Genomic DNA, 23,433 nt, shown 5'->3' with positions numbered 1-23,433 from the left:
CCTTTATTTTGAAAACCCCAAACAAAATTTCACCTTCAGATTGATTGGTAAAAACTGAAAAAAATAGTTTGAGGTGGGTCACTGTGTGGATACATTAATGTAGAGATGTATACATTCGTATCTCTAATGGAATAACTTGCCCTAAGGATATGAAAATTGCAGTTTGGTTCATTTCAAGATGCAAGGTTACTTCTAGGGGAGTTATATTCATTTTTCTTCAAACAAGTGATATGTCTTGTGCCATTTAAGGGCCAGTAGATTTGCTCTAATGGACCATCTCCTGTGCTATTACACATTAGCAAGAATTTCTGAATAAGCTACTTTTAAAAAGATGTATAGTATGATACTATATTTGGAGTAGTCATCTCCTGTTTTTCCAAAAGCATAAATGTTAGATGGCATAAAGAAGATAGTGCATTACTATTTGAAGTGGACCTAAGCTGGCACGAAACCTAGACTTATCAGTAGAGTCAGAAGTGCACTTAGTAGACTATAATCTAATTGCTCAAAAGATTCTCATCTAAAGTCCTAAGAATGATTGGCATTAAGAATCTTGGAGTAATGGTGATCCTCTTTCTTTACATAAGTGTTTCTATTCACTTTGCCCCACGTTATTTTTTTTAAAAAATAAAGTTGTTACAATTCAAAGTCTGTAGTCTATTTCAGTATGAATTGCACTTATAGCTGATGTAACATTATATCTGTACTTGGACAAAGTGCAGATTGCACTGGGCATTTTAAATACATCAGGTACTTCATGCAAAAAACAACAAATTGTGGCATATTTCGGATATTCTTCCTCTGAGAGTTTGATTTGAAACCATATATTCTGAAACAATTACTTTCTGTGTGTCTGCCTATACAGAATAATATAGCTGTCAACAGGTGCTTTATTTCTTCTATGAGTATTTATTTTAGCTTAGTTTAGTTCACTTTTAGATTGTAAGCCCGAGGGCAGGGAATCGTCTAACTAAAAGATTGTATGTACAGCGCTGTGTAAATTTACAGCGCTTCATAAATAAAGGTTAATAATAATAATAATAATAACTTATATCTTACCTTTCTCCCACTACAGAGACTCAAGGTAGTGTACTGGTACTGGTGTTTGGGTTTTAGAGTAATTTTCAGCTTGTCTAGGTCCATTATTTTTATATAACAGTATTATAGACCTGAGCTATACAAGTCTTTGTCTGGCCTGTTGAGTGTTTGAACTCAATTATGCAAATAACATAGTATACAATCTTGTTTACACAAACTTTCTGATCTGGCCAGATGTTTGCATGTGTTCTGTCTCCTGAAGCATAAAATATTCATTTCTGACCATTTAATAAGGGTCATAAACACAAACACTATGGAAAGTTATGCAAACTTACATATTATCCTCTTTTCTTTTCCCTTTTCAAAATTACCCATAAAACCTTCAGTATTTTTGCCAGTGGTCAGTTGAACTGCCTGAATAACACTGTAAATAAAGCATGTTTAATGGCTGTACTGAAAAAGTTGTAACCCAGTCTTTTTGCTGATTGCAGTTATGACAAGGTTGCAGAAGAACAACTGACAGAAGAGGAAGACATTGCAGACATGGATGATGAAAATACTGATGATGACGATGAAGATGGCGATGAGACTGAAGATGAAACAGAAGATCAGTTTCAGGAAGCTACTGAAAGAACAACCAGCATTGCTACTACCACGACTACTACTACTGAGTCTGTAGAAGAGGTTGTTCGAGGTAAGATGTTATTTACAGAGCATGAAGTCTAAGGAACTGATCTCCACAGTGCATGTTTGCCCTTTACTACTAAAAAATGTTCCAAACAGCAAAATAGTCTAAGTTGCTACACCTGTCATGTTTCACTATAATTTGCAAAGTTTGTTTGTTGCTTTTTGCCTGCCCATTCCATTTCAGATCCCTGGTAACAAGTAACTTTGAATCATATTTTTAAAAACTTTCATCGCTATGTGCATAGATAGTGATTGAAAATAGATGTGAACTTTTAATTTAAAATAGTAGCAAGCATGTGACAAACAGTTTTAGTAAGGTATGTGATAGTCAAGGATGTATGTGAGGCTTGCTACAGAGATCATCATTTAAATTAAGAATAAAAAAGTGACTGGTTAGATTAAAGTAGGCATCTAATTTATCAGATTGAATATTTTTTTTTATTGACCATAAATTACATTTACAGTCCGTCCTCGCCTTACCCGGAGGATCCGTTCCAGATCCCGCCACGTAAGGTGAATTCCGCCTATGCTCGAGCCCCATTGGAAACAATGGGGCTCGTGCACGGCGGGGCGCAACGGGCGCACACGCCCATTCAATTGAATGGGACGCGCCACCCCGCACGCGCCCCGCGGCTTGAGCACATATGCTCAAGGCCGTGTATGGCGCGGGTGCGCTGTATATTGTCATCCTTCATTGGTTGAAAGCATAAAAAGCTACAAGTAAAAAAAAACCCATTAAGAATAATGATAATATCCTAGAAATAGGTTTATTAAAAACGTACTACATCAGTGGGGAATAACACAAAAGGTTTTCGTAACTATATTTTGATAGTTGTTTAAGTATGCTGAGTGTACAGAAAAGGTCTAAGTATAGTTTTCTCTTCTGTAAATGTTTATATTACATATACATCATTTCTTTCCTCCATGTAGCTTACAGGGGCACACATGCTTTCTCCTACTCATTTTATCCCTTCAACAGCCTGGCAAGGTGAACTGCTTTAAGAGATAACAGTTGGGACACAGTTATTCAGTTAACTTTATGTCTGAATGCTCTTCCTACTCAGAGTCAAAAACTCACCAGAATACAACTCTGGCGGCATAATATTTTGCTGCTGGCCTGCAGTTCCCTCTCTTACCACCATTCTTACTCTTCCTATTTTCCCCTCTTTCACCTGATGCTTGAATATAAGCAAGTGCTTCTCCTTTCTTCATACTTGACCATGTTGCAAGGGAATGTGTTTTGGTTTTGTAGACATACCACTTTATCCTGTTCACAGCATGTAGAATATATTACCAAATTGTACATGATCTCTGGTTTTCCATATCATGACTATATAGGCCTATCCTATCCACACATTCTTTAGTAAAAATGTGTGGGATTTTTAATGTTTTTTTTAAACAAAAACAAATTATAGAGGAGCAAATATTATGTGTTAAAATCAATCCACGTAGTTTCAACGGCCTGTTCTTCAAATATTTTGATATTTTATTTTCTAATTTTAGTTATTTGCTAATGCTCTTTAAGTTAACAAAAACAAACAGTGTGCTCATATTTCATTGAGTTTTTATTTTTGTTAAAATAGTTTTTAAAAAGGCAACTACTCTAATAGCATTATATTATCAGATTGCAACTCTTGTTCTCAGGGACACCAGTACAAAAAGCCATCCTAAGCCTTGCTGCAAAATATTGAGAGTCTTGGAGCATTACTGTTACATTTTTTATGTTGCTGAGCACTTGCTATTATTATCTTCAGTATTATCCTGTAGTAACATTCTAAGGTTATTCATTCCTGAAAGAAAATTATGTTAATAATTACTAGCAGGTTACTTTTACCTGCTTGTTTTTGCTTTTTTAAATAATACACTTAAAAAGAAAAACAGCCCCAAATATCACCCCCAAAAGCAGTAGTTTAGGACAAAAATAAATATTAGTCATTAAAATAAAAAAAAAATAAAAATCACTACTGGTTGTTACATTATTAAGAAAAATAACACATTTGCACACCCAACATTGCCTTGTTATCTCCAAATGTAATGTGTAACAGGTAATAGTATTAATAATGTGCTACTTCCATGCCCTGAAAAGTGTAGCTCAGTTCCCTGGCATAAATGTAATGGTGGAAGTCACTTAAAAGCAGCCACAGACTCATAGGTTCTGTTCCTCCTTTTTTGGGCTTAATCATAGTTTATAATTTCATCTACACCAACAATAATCATGATTAGTGCTAATGTGCTCAAAATATTTTGAATGTTGCCTTACTATGTTGTCTGTTGTTGTTTTCTGCTTGCTTTTTTAAACTGTTGGCCGCTTTAGATGCATAATTTAATCAACCAACCAGTCAAGCATTAACTGAAGTTAGTGTTCATGTGGATATAATGATAAATCCCTGATTTTCAGCTTAGTAGTAATACAGGTGTGCCAGACTTGATTAAGAATAGCACTGATGGAAAAAGTGATTATCACACACGCTTTGAATTTCCCCTCTTCCTCTTCCGAAGGAGTAAGTACGTAGTCACTATTAGAGGAGAAACTACTGTATTTTTCATTAAAAGGGCAAAATGAGATCAAGATAAGTATAACCAAACTGGACTTTTTGTTACTTTCCTATATATTCAAGACAAGAGTGAATATTTTATGGAATTACACAGCTGTTTAGGGAACCTTTCTCCTACTTTTCCACTTCAGATAGAGCCTACATTTCAGCCAGTGTTCAGGTCAAGAGTCTGCCATAAAAAGCAAAGGTTTTTAGTGGAGGTCAGAGGGCACGTAAAGGCTATTAAGATAGAAATTGCAGCATTCTGAGTGCAACAACAGTGCTCTTTATACCTTTCTTCTTACCAAATGCATATCAAACAGGCTTTCCTCACTGCATACAGGAAGACAGGTCTCGGAGGAGACAGTCCTTTTCTTATGGGGGTCCTAAACCCAAAGTCATGGTTATGGCAATGGGCATGACATTCACACTATAATCTGTTTGAAGGAATGAGAGGCCTAAGAGCACATTCCAACCTATATCCAGTTATGTTATACAGCTGGCACATGGTCTATTGCACTAGTGGTTATGCCTTCACAGAGTTATTGCATAGTGTAAGAGCAGTATTCAGTACAGTTTTTACTGTGCACATAGTTGTGCAGACAGTTGCTCAACCTTTGTGTAGATGGTTACAAAACTGCTTTACTCAACCACTTGCACAGAGTGTAAGCCAACACAACTGCACTGATAGGGATTATCACTCTACTAGCATATACTGGATTTGGGATACCATATATATCAGCTCTATCCCTCTGCCAGTTAAATAACATTGATTCAGAGCTTTCATTCTTTGACAGAATGGAGAAGATAGACTAGATGGGAGGTGATGGGAGGTCTTTCTCTCACATGAGTAGTGGGAGAAAACAGTTAATTGTTTTTTAAAATATAAAATAAAAATCTAGTTTTGGTGGATTTAAACTAGACTTTTTTGTTTAGCCCAATATTTTTGCATTACCGTTTTAATGAAAAATGAATCCTGTTTATTATATTAATTCTGTGAAATGTTATTTTATGTATTTTATGTTAGAGAGCTTGATCAACCATTTTTAATGATTTCTAACTAAATCAGTAAATTGAGTAGCAAAATGAAGTTCAGATGCTTTGACCACTAGCTTGAATAATAACTGTTTTTTAAAAGTGAACTTTTAAAGTATTTTGTTTTATTTGTTAACTGAAGGTTAATTGAAGGATTTGTTTCTGGGTGGTATTTCTTGCACTATAAGATAAAATCAATAAAATGAAGTAGTTGATGCTGCATACTGATCTAACAATGAACAACTACAGTTAAAAAGTTTACATTCAAACAGTCATTGTTCCAGTAAGAAGATTGGAAAATAGTAATAATAGTCAGACATTAAAAAAGAAGAAGGAGAAGAATCAATTTAAATACCTGAAGTATTTTCCTTTTTAATCATTTGATTTAAACCAACTTGGTATAAACCAGTCAACCCACTTCCATATGCCATTATGCAAAAGGGAAGGAGGGGAAACAGAGCTTCATATGAAGATCCTGTCCCATATAAGTACTATGCTCATGAAGGAAACTATTGTGCCAAGTCTGTTTTTCGTTGGCTATACTTTCTCTTCCTGCTCCTTCCATAGGATATATGTTTGACATCATAAGTGTGATTACAGTTTCATGCGGTAAAACATACTGGCCTAAGTACAGCTAATAAATGGAAATCAATAATAAATAAATGGAAATCAAAAGTGTTTTTTATACAATAGTACACAATTATACTTCCATTTTCTTGGAATATAACAGTTGTAATCCTGTTTAGAGAATGACAGGTGGCAACATTTATTTCATGCCCTTTGGCAAACATATTTTCAAATTGGTGAGGTTTTAGCATCTGTTCTGCATCAGGAGAACGAGAGTAGAGAATACTTTTGTTGGATTGTTTTCCTTTTATGCAGGTACTTTTCTTATAACCTAAAAATATCTCTGTGTGACAAAATGTAGCTATGGCTGCATTTGCACTATAGAAATAATGCAGTTTGACACCACTTTAACTGTCGTAGCTCAGTGCCATGGAATCCTAGGGTTTGTAGTTTTTCCAGTCACAGAAAAGGCTAAATATCTCACAAAACTACAAATCTCAGAATACCATAGCATTGAGCTATGGCAGTTAAAAGTGGAGTCAAAGTGCATTATTTCTGCAGTGCAGATGCAGCCTATAGTTTTTATAAGCTTTTAGTCCCATATGTCTCTCTGCTACTGGGGCAATTTCTCCTAATTCTGTCAGGGTCTAATTCAGCTGAAATGCTGCTCTCATAAATGTTATTTGTGAGCTGTAATGAGCCTAATTGAGCTTAACTTGACCTCTCAGTTCCTTGACCATCATAGATGGTCTTTTATAAGCCTTTTCAAAGAACTGGCAAACTACAGGGAAACAGACATAGATGTTGGGAAACAAAATTATTTCACCATTCTACTACAGATTTAAGATGAAGTGGTAGAACATGAATAATAATATTATATGGAGCACATCTTGAAAGCATCTCTTACCCCAGTGTGTTAGTCTATATATGCTTAGTGGAATAAAGAAGCATAAAAGATCTTCAAACTATTCAAATGTTTTTAAACGCCAAATTACAGTATTTGAATGGAATCTAGAAGTGCTTGTTGTACACTCTATTTGGAAAAATGCTTGCCAGTTCTTGACTGCTGAGGCTATCCAATAACGCATGAAATAGGTTATTTTTAGGCATGTGCTTTTTATGCAGAGCCTAATTTGTGATCCTCCAGACATTGTTGCACTTCAACTCCTGCCAGCCCTAACTAGTACAGCAAGAGCATCAGTGCATACACAAAGGGCTTGTCTATATGCCATAGACATACCAATGTCTGCATCATTAAGTAGAGCACACAAGCTTAATTCTATCACATGTACAGTGAGCCCATGCCATACGCAGGCTTCCCTTCCGTGGCTTTCAGCATACGCTGAGGCCACAGTACAATATAATGAATGGCATGCGTGCCGCGTGCACGTGCCCCATTATTTTCAGTGAGGCATGAGCATATGAGATTTTCCCCTTATGTGGAGGGGTCCGGAACGGATCCCCTGCCTGAGGGAAGGGAGGACTGTATAGAGCCTCTGCTAGCTAGAACCTTTGCAAGTACATCCGAATGCCTATGAAACTCTTGATGAGATCATTTAAAAAAAAAACAATCCTAAACAGATGTGTTTTAAGGCTGGGATCCTAGGTTCCAAATCAGTAAATGGAATCAGGGTTTCATGCCCTACTAAAACATACAAGGGTAAATCAAGTTCTTAAGCCGGTTACAAACCAGCATTTGGGACGTCCGGAGGACGTCCCATTTTAAAAAAGGGGCGTCTCTTCTAGACGCACCTGAGCCTAATACGGACTCCGTCCGTACAAGATGGCGCCGGCCCTTCTACATGGCCGGCGCCATCTTTGCGTATCGGACGCTGAGCATCCGTACGCGTTGCGTCCTTTGTGACGTAGCGAGTGCGCCCCTGGCGCCTCGCTATGTCGCAAACGCGACTCCAAAAGAAGCTCCATTTTGGAGCTTCTTTTTCAGTCTGCACGGGAGCCGCGCCGTGTGAAGGCTCCAGCTCCCCCGCGGACTAACCGGCTTGTATCCCGCCTTAGTCTCAGCTAGAATAGACCCATTGAATCATTGATTGAAAGGTAAATTGACACCTAAGCAAATTCCATTCAGACAGTAGGCCTCCTCTAGTACATACCAACAGTTGGATTTATACGATTGTCTCCAGCAGAATTCCAATAATAATAATAATAATAATAATAATAATAGATTTATTTGTATCCCACCCAATCACGGGGAATCTGGGCAACTAACAGCAGTAAGAAAATACAATAAGATACAAATAACCCTTTCCCAATCCCCTGACCAATACTTAAACAAAACAAAATAAATAAACAATATAAATACAATAACAATCAAATGAAAATATAAAAGCATTACAAATCAATGAAGTTTATAAATAATCCCTTTCCCAGTCCCTCAACACAGGTTAAGATCAAAACAATATTAACAAATTAAATATCAACATAACATAGTACCCAGAAGAAGAAAAAGGAAGAAGAAAAAATATATATACCAAATGCAATATATCAAAGAACCATATCAGACATAATGGCGCGTTACAGACCGCCAAAAAGCGTCAGCCTGCACCCGCCCCTTTCCCTGCCGGATTGGGGCCTCAGCGGCTAGAGCGGCAGCCGCTGAGGTCCCAATCCGCCGCTTTCCAGGCCGTGAGGAAGCGGCAAAAGGCCGCTTCCCCGAGGCCTGGAAAGGGGTGTCCTTGGAGCTCTTTCCTGCACCCACGAAAGGGCGCACTAAGCGCCCTCGAACGGCGCGACGGCATCACGTCTGCGCCACCTCGTTCGGAGGTGGCGCATTCGTGACGCCATCATGGCGGGCCCCATGTAGATGGGACGCCGCCATCTTGTACGTCCTCAGGACGTATTAGGCTTGGGGGCGTCAAGAAGTGACACCCCTTTTTAAACCTAGGACGTCCTGAGGACATCCCTTATGGCGGTCTGTAACTCACCAATAAAACACACTTTGTCAGAGTTGCAATAAAAAGGGGACAATTATTGCAGTTCAAGGTTCATAGAAGGCCAAACACACTTTGCATGACCGCCCGTCTCGCAGTGGACTTGTAAGGAGATACAGGTGGGTGGGTGGAGGGAAAGGCAGAAGCAGTGCCTCCTCGCCCTCCAGAGCTCGCAGGCAGACTGATGGAATGGGTGGGTGTGGAAAGGCAAAAGCAGAGGTTTTAAGGCCTCCAGCCCAGCCAACACCCCAGGAGCCTCCTCCTCCTCTGCAGCTTACAGGCAGACTGATGGAATGGGTGGGTGTGGGAAGACACACATAAAGCTACAATGGAAAGAAGTACACAAATTGCATGTGGTATAATACCATATATAAAATTTAATAGATGCTGAAAATGTTGCAGGTACAAAGAAAGGCACTATATAAAAAATGTCCAGTAATGTCTGTTCGAAACTAATGATTTAAGAAAGTTGTCCATCAACTGCATGACCACGGAATCGTCTCTAACAAAACTGGCTCCCTTGGCTTCGTAACAGAAATGAGCATCGCCCCCTACAATCAGACATGACTTGACAATCTTGACAAAGGAAAATCTTTACCTTTACCTTTTCTACCGCAAATTCAAAACAGCCAATCTTGGTGATTGCCCCTTTGCACTCAGTCACCTTGGGAGTAGCAACCAAGCAGCTGGCTGAGCAGCGACCAAAAAGCTTCTTGCTTGTGCCAGCCTTGTGGCTAAGGCTAGAGCAGGCAAGAGGCTTCTTGGTTGCTGTTTGACTGGCTGCTCAGGAACTGCTCCATTTGCCCTGTCATTCTGGGAGCAGAAGCTGATCAGCTGGCTGAGCAGTGACTAAGAAGCCTCTCACCCATGCCAGCCTGGCAGCAAAGATGAGTGCAGACAAGAGGCCTCTTGGTTGCTGCTCAGCCAGCCGCTCAGTTGCTGCTCCCAGGGTGACCAGACACAAGAGAGAAGCTTCTCCCTAGAGAGGAGGGACATCACGGCAGAGAAAAGTGCAGCCGGTGTTTGTAGGGGGTTTACAGAAACCCCATGCTCTAGACTGGAGACTGGCTTGGACAGAGAAAACTAGAGATTTTAACTACATGAGCCACTCCCAAGACTTTCCAAGAATCAAGCACAGATACTCCTTCCTCAGAGGCATATCTTCCCCTCATAGCTTCAAGTATCCACTCTCCCACAAAAATATTGTTTTTTCTGCTACCTCTTTTCTCAATCTGTCTGATGAAAGAAAGCAGGAGCTGCAGTGCAACTACAACCTGCTATCCAAGTCCCAGCAAAGTTCAAAAGCTTAAGCAGAGTCCCAAATTTCAAAGCTGCTTTTTGCCGCCACTTCTCTCCTGTCACCATGTGCTCTAACTCTTTGCTCCAGTCTGTCCCAAAATGGTACCACTCTGAGCCACGGAAGCGATGCCCTGTGTCCAAGCCTCATACAAGTTTCCCAGTTGCCACTACTAGAAATCCCTAAGTGGTTTACTTTACAAGCTGGGTACTCATTTTCCTATAGAAAAATATAATCCATATAATCCACCCCGCACCCTCAGGTCCTCTGGGAGGAATCTATTGCAGCCTTTAAAAACCAGAGTAACTGCTACCTCCCAGAGGGCCTTCTCTGCAATTGTTCCCAAACTATGGAACGGTCTGCCAGACGAGATCCATCAAATTGCCAGCTTAGACAGCTTTAAAAAAGCTGTCAAGCCGGATCTCTTCCGGCCAGCCTTTCCTGAATAAAAGTGCCCGGCCACAGAATGACTGCCCCCCACATCATGTATCAGCCCACCACTCTGTCCTCGCTGTATTTTATTGTGTTTTTAATAGATGTTTTAATTATAATTTGTTTAATCCTGTTTTAAGGGGGGGAATTTGGGACATAAATTTGTTAATGTGGATTTTAACATGTTGTAGCCGCTTTGATTGTCTTGTCACAAAAAAGCGGGATATAAATAAAAGTTTTATTTTATTTATTATTTATTTATTTAGAAGGATGCAAAGCTGAGTGGACCAATCAAACTCACAACACACATTTAATCTAGCACCAGTACAGGCATTTAAGCACTGCGATACCAGGATTCCTAAAGACCTCTGGTTCCCCTTGTCTTTCCTGCACATCAGTACTTGGACTGAAGGGCCCCTTGCCACCCCCTTTTTTCATCACCACCCCCGACTGTCCCCTTTGTATTTTGGTGATGCAAAAGAAATAGAAGTAAAAGTATCTGGAATACTGTATACTTCCCAGAGGATGTTTTCTGCTACCACTCCAAAAATCTGGAACGATCTGCCAGACAAGATCCGCCAACTAACATCTTTCGAGGCCTTTAAGAAGGCAATAAAACAAATCTCTTCCAGCAGGCCTTCCCAAATTGATCCCCTAATTTCACTCTCCATGTACCTAAATTGTTCTCTTCAGGCTGATTCAAATGCCTTTGATATTATTGTTTTCTCTTTTTGTATGCTGTTACCCACCTTGATCCAACACAGGGAGAGACGGGTTATAAATAAATACTATTATTATTATTATTATTATTAGTAGTAGTAGTAGTAGTAGTATATTTCAAGTTATTTGATTCCTATCATAATTTTTCTCTTCTCATAGGCTAAAAATACTGTATATACTCGACTATAAGTCGATCTCATGTATAAGATCGCCCTGCCCAGCATCTCCCCAGCCAGGCTGTCTCCGTGGGGGAAAAGCCTGACTTTGGAGAGGCCTCTGGGGGAGCGATCACACTGCTCAGCATCTCCAAAGCCAGGCTGTGTCCCTGGGGGAAAAGCCTGGCTTTGGAGAGGCTTCTGGGGGAGCAATCACCCAGCCCAGCATCTCCCCAGCCAGGCTGTCTCCCTGGGGAAAAAGCCTGGCTTTGGAGAGGCTTCTGGGGGAGCAGTCGCCCAGCCCAGCGTCTCGAAAGCCAGGCTATCTCCCTGGGGGGAAAAGCCCAGCGATGGAGAGTCTTCTCGGCGAGCGATCGCCCCTCATAGCTTCTCCCCAGCCGGGCTGTCGCTTGCGAAGGCAGCCCATCTGGGGAGAAGGTCGGGTCAGTTATCCATGGACCCATATATAAGTTGATCCAGGTTTTTTTGGATCAATTTTTTGACCTAAATTTCTCAACTTAGACATAAGTATATATGGTAATTGTTTAGAAGTGAACTTTCATTTTAATTGTTTGGGTTACGATTTCAAAATATTTAAGTCTTATGAAATAATTCTCATTTGACATTGCATTCTATTAACTGCTTATTGGGAGTGTGATACCTCCATTGTGTAATTAATGCTTAAGCTTTATTCTTAAAGTCTGTGCCAGTTTCAGAGCTTTCTACAGATAAATTTCAAAACACTCACAAAGAAGCCCTCTTGTGAATTTAGCTTTTGTCTTTGGATATTATAGTATGTATGGTTTTCTATTTTGAACTACATGTTTTAAGTACAGGCTGAGTAGCCCTTATTTGAAATGCTTTGGAGCAGAAGTGTTTTGGATTTTTTATTTTCAGATTTGTAAATATTTACAAAATCTGTGACCCAAGTCTAAACATGAAATTCATTTGTGTTTAATAAACACCTTATGCACATAGTCTACGGTAATTTTATACACAATATTTTAAAAATAATTTTGTGCACAAAATAAAATTTGTGTTCACTGAACCATGACAGAGCAAAGGTGTCACTATCTCAGCCATCCATGGGGACAGTTCTGGATTTTGAATTTCCAGATAAGGGATACTCAACCTATAGTAATTTTCTTCTTGGTAACTTTAAATCCAGACATGCCAGTATGAGAGTAAGGTTGCAGTCCTATACCCATTTAGCTGTGAGTTGGGTTGCCATGTCCCACCCCCCAGCAGGACAATCCTGCTTTTTTACCAGGCAGGGGCACCCCGTCCCAGTTTCTTCCTGGACCCGGGATTGCCCTGGGTCTGCTGGTGCCAGTGACAGCTGTGCTGGCTGTTGCGCGTGGTGGTTATGCAACGTGCATAGCGCACCGCCGCCAAAGCCTTTGCGCCAGCTGGCAGCTTCCTGTAGCCCTGCGCACGCCTGCAAGGCCGTGTGCAGGGCTAAATAGGAGGAGTTTCTCCTCCTGGGGCTGGCTGGCCAATGGCTGCTGGCAGGGGGCAGGCTGTTGGAGCTCCAGTCTGCCCCCATTGGCCAGCCAGCCTCCAGAGGAGGAGCTCCTCCTCTAGTCTCCACATGGGCCGGCCCAGGCCTGGCAAGGGTGCAGGGGCCAGCAGAGGAAGAGGAGGAGGGAGGAAGGAAGGAGGAGGAAGAGGAAGGAGGAGGAGGTAGCAGGAGGAGGGAGGGGGAGGAAGAGGGAGGAAGAGTAGCAGGAGGAGGAAGAGGGAGGAAGAGTAGCAGAAGGAGGAGGAGGTAGCAGGAGGAGGGAGGAAGGAAGGAGGAGGAGGAAGAGGGGGGAGGAGGAGGAGTTCCATTCCATTTATATAGGTCTGCTTTGTTTTAACAATGATAGTGGTGATGATGATGATGATATCAGTCAGTTTCTGAGGCATGCACTCACTCTTTTTGAAGGTGAGACAGTGTGACTTTCCAAAGTGCATTTCTATGTATTTTCGGTGCTTTTAATGCTAAAAGGTCTGCTTTAACAATGATGATGATGGTGGTGGTGATATTGATATCAGCCAGCTTCTGAGGTATAGCCAATATAAGTTGCTCTGATTTTTACAAACTCATGCGCAGTGAAGAAAAACCAAAGTACCTTGACCAAGTACACACTTCTGAGAAGTATAGTTGGTGCAAGACACCTGAAACCGAGGGCAAATCCACTTCTTGTTAAACCACCTTTACATGTTCAATGTGCATAGCTATGTTCACCCATGTTCAGTGTGAAACCCAAAGAGTTTGGTTATGCAATAAGCCTCTGAAATATGCAAGAGGCCATGTTAAAATAAAGCCATGTTCAATGCTGAAATGTGCTGTTTGGAATAGAGTGGGGTGGTTTGGCCAGAAAGGGAAGTATATTTCTGCCATCTGTGTAGGAATAATGCCAAAATGTCCTCCATTTTGATCATGCCTAAGAAACACGCATTTATATTAACATTTTTTAAAAATCATCAATTTTCTCTGTGTGTCCTCCAATTTAAAAAGACGTGTCCTACATTTGAAAATGTTGTCCTACATTTGTCCTATATTTGTCCCGGTTTGGAGGTCCTGGCTTATGGCAAACCTAGCTGTGAGTAACTTCATTAAATGGAATGAGACTCACTTCTAAAGAAATATCTACACAACTATGCTGGAAGATCAATCACAGTCAGCTTCTAGATTTCTAATTAAAGAAATGCTCTGTTAAATCACATATGCTATCAAAAACCCTTGTGTGTTACTGATGATATATCTGGATTTGTTTGTCCTGCAAAGTGGAACAGACTGACGCATTTAATCTACCACCCAAAATCTGAATATTAGCACTATATTTAGCTAACAAAACACAGCAGACAATTGAACACAAATCTGTAGAAACTTATGATGAATGGGGGAAAGGAAGGACAATGTTTTTTAATATGGAAAATGTGTATCTCTATTATTATTATTATTATTATTATTATTATTATTATTATTATTATTATTTTCTGTTTGGAACATTATTGGTAAAGGGCCACAGATGTGTACACTGGAGAGAATCTGAATCTGAATGATGATTTATACATTTTTATTGTTAAGAGACCATTTATCCAGAAATATAGTAACTAAACTAAATTCCAATGAAAATTAAAAATGTGAACAACAGAATCTACACAGTGATGCATTCAATAAGATATGGTCACCTCTCACACACAGGAAAATCAGATGTGAATTTTAAGGGTATATTTGGTCCTGCTGTTCTGTGCTCTCTTTATTTCTCTTCCTTTATCTACTCTATAATATATTTTTTCCAGAGTTTGGAGCAGCTTTCATTTTATTTTTAATTGTTCTACTGAGAGATTATTTTTCCAATGTGGAGATGCATGAGTGTTTCCATGGCAGACAACTGTTTTCAGTTCAGGCCTTTGCCTGCTGGACTTACCAGAATGAGAAAAGAACAGCAGGTCTGAGTTTTAAGTCTGGTTTCAAAAGTGGCCCTTAAACCATTTGGTTTTTGGAAGCTATTACAAAGGTTTATCATAAATGAATCACTTCCTAGGGTGACTCTTGGTGTCATAGAGCTAGATATATAAATACAAATAACGGTATGTAGAATAGCATTGATAATTCCACGTTCACGCTAAATATAGTTCCTCCACATCTCCTATAATTAGAGGTGTGCTCTGAACAAGCTGAGACTGGTCCTTGCCGAGCAATGATCTCCCGCTGGTACTTTGATGTGACTGAAGGAAAATGTGCACCATTCTTTTACGGCGGATGTGGTGGAAACCGAAACAACTTTGACACTGAGGAATACTGCATGGCAGTCTGTGGCAGCGTCAGTAAGTGGATCTCTCCAGCCTGTGGCAGCCTTTCTCTCTTTCCTATCTTGTGCCACTCTGCCTCTGCTGTTCTGTAGCGGAATTTTTAAAAACTTCCCTGGGACTGGGCCCATCCGTACTACCACTAACCATATCTCTGTCAGCTTCTCTAATTGCCCACGTCTTGTAGAGTGTGTTTGGCCATTAGTACGTGTCTCTCTTGCTCGCTCGCTCGCTTGTTCTTTCTATTCAAGCATGATAATTGGTGACTTCTTTCATCTTGTGTTCTAGACACAAATTGTCTTGCAGCAGTGTAGTGGAAATTGGGAGACAAGGCACTTAGAGGTATATTCTCTGTTAGAGGATTTGCTGTAAGAGTACTTTAACTCTTGCCCATTTGTGTATTTGTTATCATGCATGTACAATGCATAATCAAAGTAGCAACAAATCACAAGCCTGTAGAACTGTTGTTCGTTATTTTATTTCATTTGCCACTTTCTTTCAGTAAAGCAGTAGGAGTGTATCAAAATTCTGGGGCATACAAACCTACACTTTGTAAACAAAAGAAAGTGTTTTCCCCATGAAAATGTTACTTACACACACACACACACACACACACGTAGATGTGTGTGCCATGATCCTACCCCCCTCTATAAAGGGGATTGTTGTGGAAGGTATCTACTCTATTTCCCCGAAAATAAAATATACCCATAAAATAAGCCGTAGCAGGATTTCTATGCACTTGCACAATAAAGTGAACCCTTGTTATATGCTGGGGTTTGGTTCCAAATCCCCTGTGGATAACAAAATCCATGGATGCTCAAGTCCCATTAAATATAACGACATAGCAAAATGGTGCCCCTTTAAAAAAATGGAAAATCAAGGTTTGATATTTGAAATTTATACTTTCTTTGTACATTTTCAAACCATGGATGTTTGAATCCATGTATAAGAAGGGCTGACTGTATAACCTATACCCCGAAAATAACACATAGCGATAGGCCCAGCGTGGAACGGGACGGGAAGGGAGTGGAAAGATTGGGGCCAGTGGTTCTAAAGGAAAGGGAGTCACAAGAAATTCAGGATGGAATTCCAGGTTTGGAAAGTTAGGACGATGTTCCAGAAGAAGACGACTTAACTATATTTGAATAAATGTAGATTGTTGTACCATATTTAATAAAAAATAAGACATCTCCTGAAAATAAGACATAGTGTGCCTTCTTGAGGAAAAATAAATATTAGACAGTGTCTTATTTTCAGGGAAACACAGTAGTACATATATGTGTGCGCCCCGTTGGTGTATATTTGATGATTGAGAGACTAAGAGTTTATCTGCATTACACTGTTCTAGCAATTTGAAACCATTTTACTACTCATGACTCTATCCAAAGGAATCTGGATTTTGTCATTTCATTGAGCTTTTAGGATTCTCTATAAACAAGTACTAGAGCATTCTAGCTGAAAATGCTAGAGAAACCCCCATGCTACAGATCCTAGAATTCTGTTGTATGAAGCTGTGGCAGTTAAAGTGGTATGCATCTGATACGTCTGTGTGGTGAAGATAGTTCAGATGGTTGTGGTAGATCATGGCTTATCATGATTACTAAAGCTTTGAAGTTAAAATACTTCATCCACTTCATTGTCTTCCAGCCTAGTTAAGAAAAGGAGAAACAGTGTTTTCTGAATCCTCAGAATTTTAACTCAACTTTGTTTGAAACAAATCCATTTCATAACCTATCTGAAGGTGGCCTATTTCATACAAACAATAGTTAAGATTTATTGGATCCAAAGTAAATAACAAGCTGTGGTTAGTTTGAACAAGCAGAAACTTTCAAAGAGAAGCGAGGGAGAGAGGGAATACTTAAGGCCAAGGCTCATCCAATCTCAGGATTTGCCTAGGTCCAGTGTCATCATAAAGAACCATTGCTAGTAGAATGCAACCACTGTGTTAACAGGCTTCATTGAAAGACATCATGTTAATAAATCTCTGTCTCTGGTTGCCTTTTCATGCCTGTAAGATGTCATTAGATGTCACAGTGAATATCCATGTATGGGCTGTCCTTGGCTGGTTCTTTAATCGTACAGTGGTACCTCGGGATACAAATCCCAGCTTACGAATTTTCGGGATACGAATAAATCCATAGGGATTTATTGTTTCGGTTACGAAAGTTTTTTCGGGTTACGAAAAACTCCGCGCTGTTTTAAATGGAGCCGCGGCAGAGCCGGGCTTTTTTCCCCATTCGCGCCTATGGCAATTCGGCTTACGAAGGTTTTTCAGGTTACGAAATTAGCTGCGGAACGAATTAATTTCGTAACCCGAGGCACCACTGTATTTGCAAAGGTGGAGATAAGCAGGATCCTCAGTCAGGTACAGAGGGATTATTTCATTGTGTGTGTTTAGTCTGTTGTGCTACACAAGAAGCAAGTCCCATTAAACTCAGTGGGATTTGTTTCTGACTAACCACACTTAGAAACTGCCCTGTATCTTCTACCGAGGTCAGTGTGTTCTCATTGAAGTAGTGGAGCTCAAGTTGTCTTACGGGCTTGTAGACTGGGTGGCTAACATTATGCCTCTGTAGCCTCACCTACTGGAAACAAACTGCAGAAGAAGAATCACCATCACTCTTTTCCTGTGCCAGGAAGTTATGTCCTGACTTTTGTTTCACTACAGAGGTTTTAACAGGTAGAACAAGGAGCTCATCACCACTTTGCAGCTGGAACTTTTAAAAGTTATAACTAACACACTGCAGACAGGCAAGTTTATTCAGAGGTGGAATGAGTGCCTTTCCTAGACTCTTGCTATTTGGGGCACAAGTGGCCTTTGCTGTTTTGTTCTCATCACAAAGAACTTTCTTTTCCTTTCTTAAATGGCATCAGTGTGTCACACTGCATAGGGTGCTTTTTTTAGTCCAGGGCTGATGAGGCATATATCATGGGGAAAAGATTAGCTGGGAATCATTAATTTCTTAGGTAGTTGCTAACTGGGGCTGTTTATTGTATATATGGAGTGGGAATATATTTTTCCCCACAAGTGCCATATTATCAATAAATGGGTCCAAGGGCAAATTAAACCTGAACGTTCCCTGGAAGCCAAGATGACTAAACTAAGGCCCGGTACACATGGGCAGGAAGCGGTGTAGTGGAGCCAATTCTAGGGTTCTGGAGCACACAGTAACCACATGCTCCGGAAGCCTAGAATGTGCCACTGCCATCATCATGCCAGCCTCCCGTCCACATGGGGACTGCCATAATGACATATGCGATGCACAACGCCCGCACATCGCACACAGGATGCAGTGTCATAGGGCTGCATCATGCTAGAGCAGCTTCTTCCTGGCTGTTTTGTTCCTGCATGGTTTGGCTGCTCTGGGAATGATACACAGCAAAGAGAAGCGGTGTTTCGCCACCCGTATGTACAGCCCCTAAGACTGTCATATTTTGGCATAAAAGGGGGGGGGGCAAAAAAAGAAATGTGGCAGCATCTTTAAGACTAACTAGTTTTTATTTTAGCATGAGTTTATGTGAATATGAACCCATTTCTTCGGATGTCGTACTGAGTGGTATTAAGACCTCAGGTATAAAGCACATTTATAGAGTTGTCTGAGCGAGATGTCATGGAGCCAGGAAGATGCAAAAGGCTGAGCAAAATGATACAAATCTTTCAGATCTTTGCAGTCGTCAGTTAGCGTTGATGTGCAAAAGCAATAAATCCACATTCTGTTTCCCCAGGATCAAAATTCTCTCTGAGAAGATTCCTTTTGTTAAATGTTCAGTAGTGAGGACTTTTGTGTTAATATATGTAATGTATGATGAAGCCATTGTCTTTGTTCATACCTCTGCTAATGAATTGGTATACTTTGTATATATCATGAAAAGTTATGAGTCATTAGAAAAAAAAATTATGCTTGGTAAGGTAGAAGGCAGCAGGAAAAAAGGATGACCCCATTACAGGTGGATAGACTCAATCAAGGAAGCCATGGCCCTGAGTTTACAAGACATGAGCAGGGCTGTTGATGACGGGGTGACTTAAAGGTTTCTCATTCACAGGGTCACCATAAATTGAAATTGACTTGATGGCAATTAACAACAACAATCTCTCAAGAGGCTCTTCTACAATGCACAATTACAGCACTATGATTCCACTTAAACTACCATGGCAACATCCTGTGGAATCCTGGGCGGGATACAAACCGCCATATAGTATGTATACAATACGTACAAGATGGCGGCGCCCCTTCCACATGGGTGCCGCCATCTTTACGTACTGGACACATAGCGTCCAGACGTGTCGCGGCGCCTATGACGTCGCGAATGCGCCAGCGGCGCCTCGCGATGTCATAGAGGCACCGCAAAAAGAAGCTCCGAAATGGAGCTTCTTTTTTGCTCCACGCGGGAGCCGTGCGGTTTGGCTGCTGCGGCTCCCGCACGGAGCAAATGGCGCCGGCAGGAGACTGCCGCAAAGCGGAGGTCTGTATCCCGCCCCGGTATATGTAGTTTACTAAAGTGATAGAGTTTTCTGTCTGATAATTCTGAATATCCCTTCTTCCCTGCCAGGATACAGTAGAATGAAATCATGGCTGTTAAAGTGGAATCACAACACTGTAATTATTTGCTGTGAAGGGACCAAAGGGCTGATGGCAGTCCATCCATTTCTCTCTTTATTTCTCACATTCCTCTGCCACCCACTTTTTTATCTCTCTTCTGAAGCTTCTTTTTCTTTCTCTGATGTTCTTACTGGCTCCTCATCCTTCACCAACACCATCCCATCTATCCTTCCTTCCCACCCTCTGGCCAAGTGACTTTATTTCTCAAATTAACCTCCTTTTCAGTGTGATGAGCATGTTTGGCCTTTTTCTCCAATTGATTATCATCATCCCCCATCCTTTTTTTTTTTTTTAAATCTTATGGGGACTCAAGACAGTTTACAAAAGATTTCAAAAAGCATAGTTAAAAATTCACAAAAATGCAAAAGTTGAAAAAAGTTACTAAACTGTTGAAAAATTGAAACAAGTTAAGAACATAAACTGGAGGCTGCCTAATTTCTTAGGTTCATGGCTCCCCAGGCATGTTTTTCATTAATTTTTTCATGGCTCCCCAGGCATGTTACCCTTACTAAGTATTTAGATCCAAATAGCTTAGTATGTATTTAGGAATTAATTTTGGCTGGGGAAAGCTGTTGGAGTTGAAACATCCATTCCCACTTCTCAAAAATGTAAGTTTGTGGTTATGTGCTGTCAGGTTGGTTTCAACTTATGATGACCCTATGAATGAGAGACCGCAAAGAAGATCCTCAAAGAAGATCCTGTTGTTAAGAGACAGGACTTCCAAACTCTGGGCTGTGACTTCTTTATTTTAGTTAATCCATCTGTAATCCATCTGTCTTCTTCTTTTCCTACCGCCTACTGCCAGTAAGTATCACCTATTTTTCCTGCTGTCCTACTGATAGTCTTTTTGGTCATCCTGGTAGCCATATAACTCTTCTCCAGCACCACATCTGACACTAATCCTCAACACAAGCCAGAGTCCATCACATCTTGCTATGAGCACCTGAGTTCATATACACAGGCTTGTCCCAATTACAGTTTATCTTTTCACATGTCCACTTTTAAAGCTCTTTTAGGCAAATGCCTCAAATTTTAAAGGCACAGAGGCCCTTTGAAAAGTGACTCAAACAAAATTTGAATGGGAGTGCCAAAAACTGATGTAGAGCAAGTCCACCACCACAGCAAATATCTTCTCCTTTCTCTTCTCACTGAACCTTGCCCCATTCACACCTCCTCTTCAGTGTTTCAAATGGACACCGGTGAATGTCATAACCTATTTCTGCCATAAGGCAGATGTTCAGGAACAGTGGTGTTGCCACCCCCTTAGGGTGTCACCTGGTGCGGCCTGCACCCCTTGTGATGCCCCTGCACAGGAATTTGACAATGTGAAGGGGTGGAAGTGGAGCTTTATAGAAAAAAAGGACACTTAAGATGTTTTTCATTATATGTGTATAGTTATGGAAAACGGACCAAAATAATTATGGAAAACGGACAAAAATAAAAAACATTTATTGAAATCAGGAATTTTCAATAATATTGAATTGTAAAACCTGTGGTGTGGGCTAGTGTGGCTGAGGAGAAGAGAAAATGAGGAGGGATTATATTCCAAAAATATATATATATGAGGATTTACATAGATAAATCCAGCTGTTAGGTTTTTCAGTACATTTGAGATATCTCTGCGTAGATGGACTAGTTAAGAGGAGGAGAGATAGAAAAGGGATGTTGACTTCCATTCCAGATTTTTCAGGTATACCATAGATTAAGGTTAATAATAGCTAGTGTTAGAATTTTCATTACATTTCCCTGAGAGATCTCAATATGCTATATGGCTTTTCCCTATGGGATCCTGTGCCAATAGCATTCAACAGATCCTGATATGTGGCCCAACTTTTGCAAAACCCAGACTATGAAACTTCTCCTCTAGAGAGGAAATTCAGTTGGTTCCTTCTCTCTGATGCCACTAAGACAGTGAAATGCATCTGACAGAGTAGATTTTAGTCTACGAAAGCTCATGCTTCCAACTTCTTTCTTTCATTTAGTCTCAAAAGTGCTACACAAGACCTCTCTAAATACTGATCCTACAGACTAACAACTATATCTTTGAATTAAGACAGCTAAAGTTTGCTAAGCTTTTAATATGAGTTACATTTCTGTCTTGTTGTATTTGTATTGAATCTTGTGTCAATGAGATTTGTCTATGGTATGCACAATTTTTAAATTTGATATTTGTAATTTCTATTATGTTTTCTCTCCCTGTATATGCGTGTGTGTGTGCACGCGCGCGTACATATATATATATATATATAAATAGAGAGAGAGAGACAACATGGTGTGATTTGAGCATTGCATGACGACTGGGACCAGGGTTCAATCTTTGCTCAGCTATGGAAATCCACTGGGTGATCTTGAGCAAGTCACATGCTTTCAGCCTCAGATGAAAACAAAGGGAAATCCCTTCTGAACAAATTGTGCCCTCCACAATAAACCAACCCTGTGGTTCACCTTAGAGTTGCCATAGGTTGGAAATGACTTGAAGGTACACAACAACAATATATACTGTGAACACTTTGAGTTCATTTTATAAATAAAGGTGATGTATAAATATTTAATTAAATGTAGACAAGATTATAGCTTTAATATGCTTTTGACTTTGAAGTCTTTGTTCAGTTAGTTTGAATCCATGTATAAGAAGGGCTGACTGTATAACCTATACCCCGAAAATAACACATAGTGATAGGCCCAGGCTAGAAAAAAAAATTTTTTTTCTAGCCTCCATAGCTATAAACAAAATAAAAGTATTGCTTATTCTCGCTTTTTATTTTTCACCTAAGTAAATTGATCACAAGGAAAGGGAAAAGGCCAGTAAACTTTATAGCTTGACTGAAAGTTTTCTGAGAATCCACTTAATATACATTTATGCAATCAGTTCCCCTCTTCTGTGTGCTTGCTATCCACAGATTGGAGCATCCATGTATGGTCCTGTCCTGTTCTTCCCAGTGCTGCTGCATGCACGCAGCTGAACCATCATGGTCATGCTCCCATCGTTTTAACTGTAGTTTTCTCAAAGCAAGCTCAATTCAATACACAGAGTGTGAAGTTGTTTAAACACACCACAATTAACACTACCCTCAGTTCATGGTTAGATATCATGCTAAACTGCAGCCAGCTGAAAATGGAAGTGAAAGTTTCCAGTCTTCTTGTACAAGTTCAAATTCCATACACCAAGGCAAAATATTCAGTACAAACAGATTCCTGATGGCTATGGTCTCCACATTTTAATTTTATCTCCTAAGAATCCTCTCAAGCATTTCTTGGAGGTGTTGCTACATTGGCAGCATCTGTTTCCACAGAAATCAAGAAATAAGTTAAAAGGAAATGTTTCTTATCTCTAGTGCTCGGCTGTTTTCCTCAAGCTGCCAGGAAAATGAAATACAGCACTGCCTTTGGGGTTTTGCCAAGCATTGGTCTCATTAGTGGGTTGAGTGGATTAGCACTACCTTAAAATGGTTGGCATTAACTTTCTTACTGTTTTACTGTTGATAGTGGAGTGTCATTGTTTTCTTTTTTGATTTGAAGTGGTGACTAAGTTTCTAACACTTTTTAAAGTTATTTTGTTTTAAACAGCAATTGTCATCAGCAATAGAGTGATGTTTTTGAGAGACTTCAGTTAAACAC

General features: G+C 40.1%; 1 protein-coding gene across 2 annotated transcripts in view; it reads left to right on the top strand.

Moving 5' to 3' along the window:
- Nucleotides 1–23,433, top strand: part of LOC121925384 (amyloid beta precursor protein) — a 213,387-nt gene that overhangs the window by 129,092 nt on the left and 60,862 nt on the right. Inside the window, exons 6-7 of one of the 2 annotated variants that reach the window (XM_042457469.1) lie at nt 1,530–1,732; nt 15,065–15,232. In XM_042457469.1, coding sequence (XP_042313403.1) covers nt 1,530–1,732; nt 15,065–15,232 — 371 coding nt within the window. The remainder of the gene's footprint in view (nt 1–1,529; nt 1,733–15,064; nt 15,233–23,433) is intronic. The other variant, XM_042457470.1, reaches the window with a different exon arrangement.

Source organism: Sceloporus undulatus, chromosome 3, assembly GCF_019175285.1.
Source record: "Sceloporus undulatus isolate JIND9_A2432 ecotype Alabama chromosome 3, SceUnd_v1.1, whole genome shotgun sequence".
In the NCBI taxonomy this organism is placed as follows: domain Eukaryota; kingdom Metazoa; phylum Chordata; class Lepidosauria; order Squamata; family Phrynosomatidae; genus Sceloporus; species Sceloporus undulatus.
The sequence above is the reverse complement of the archived record's forward strand: the minus strand, read 5'-3'. Positions and strand labels throughout refer to the sequence as shown.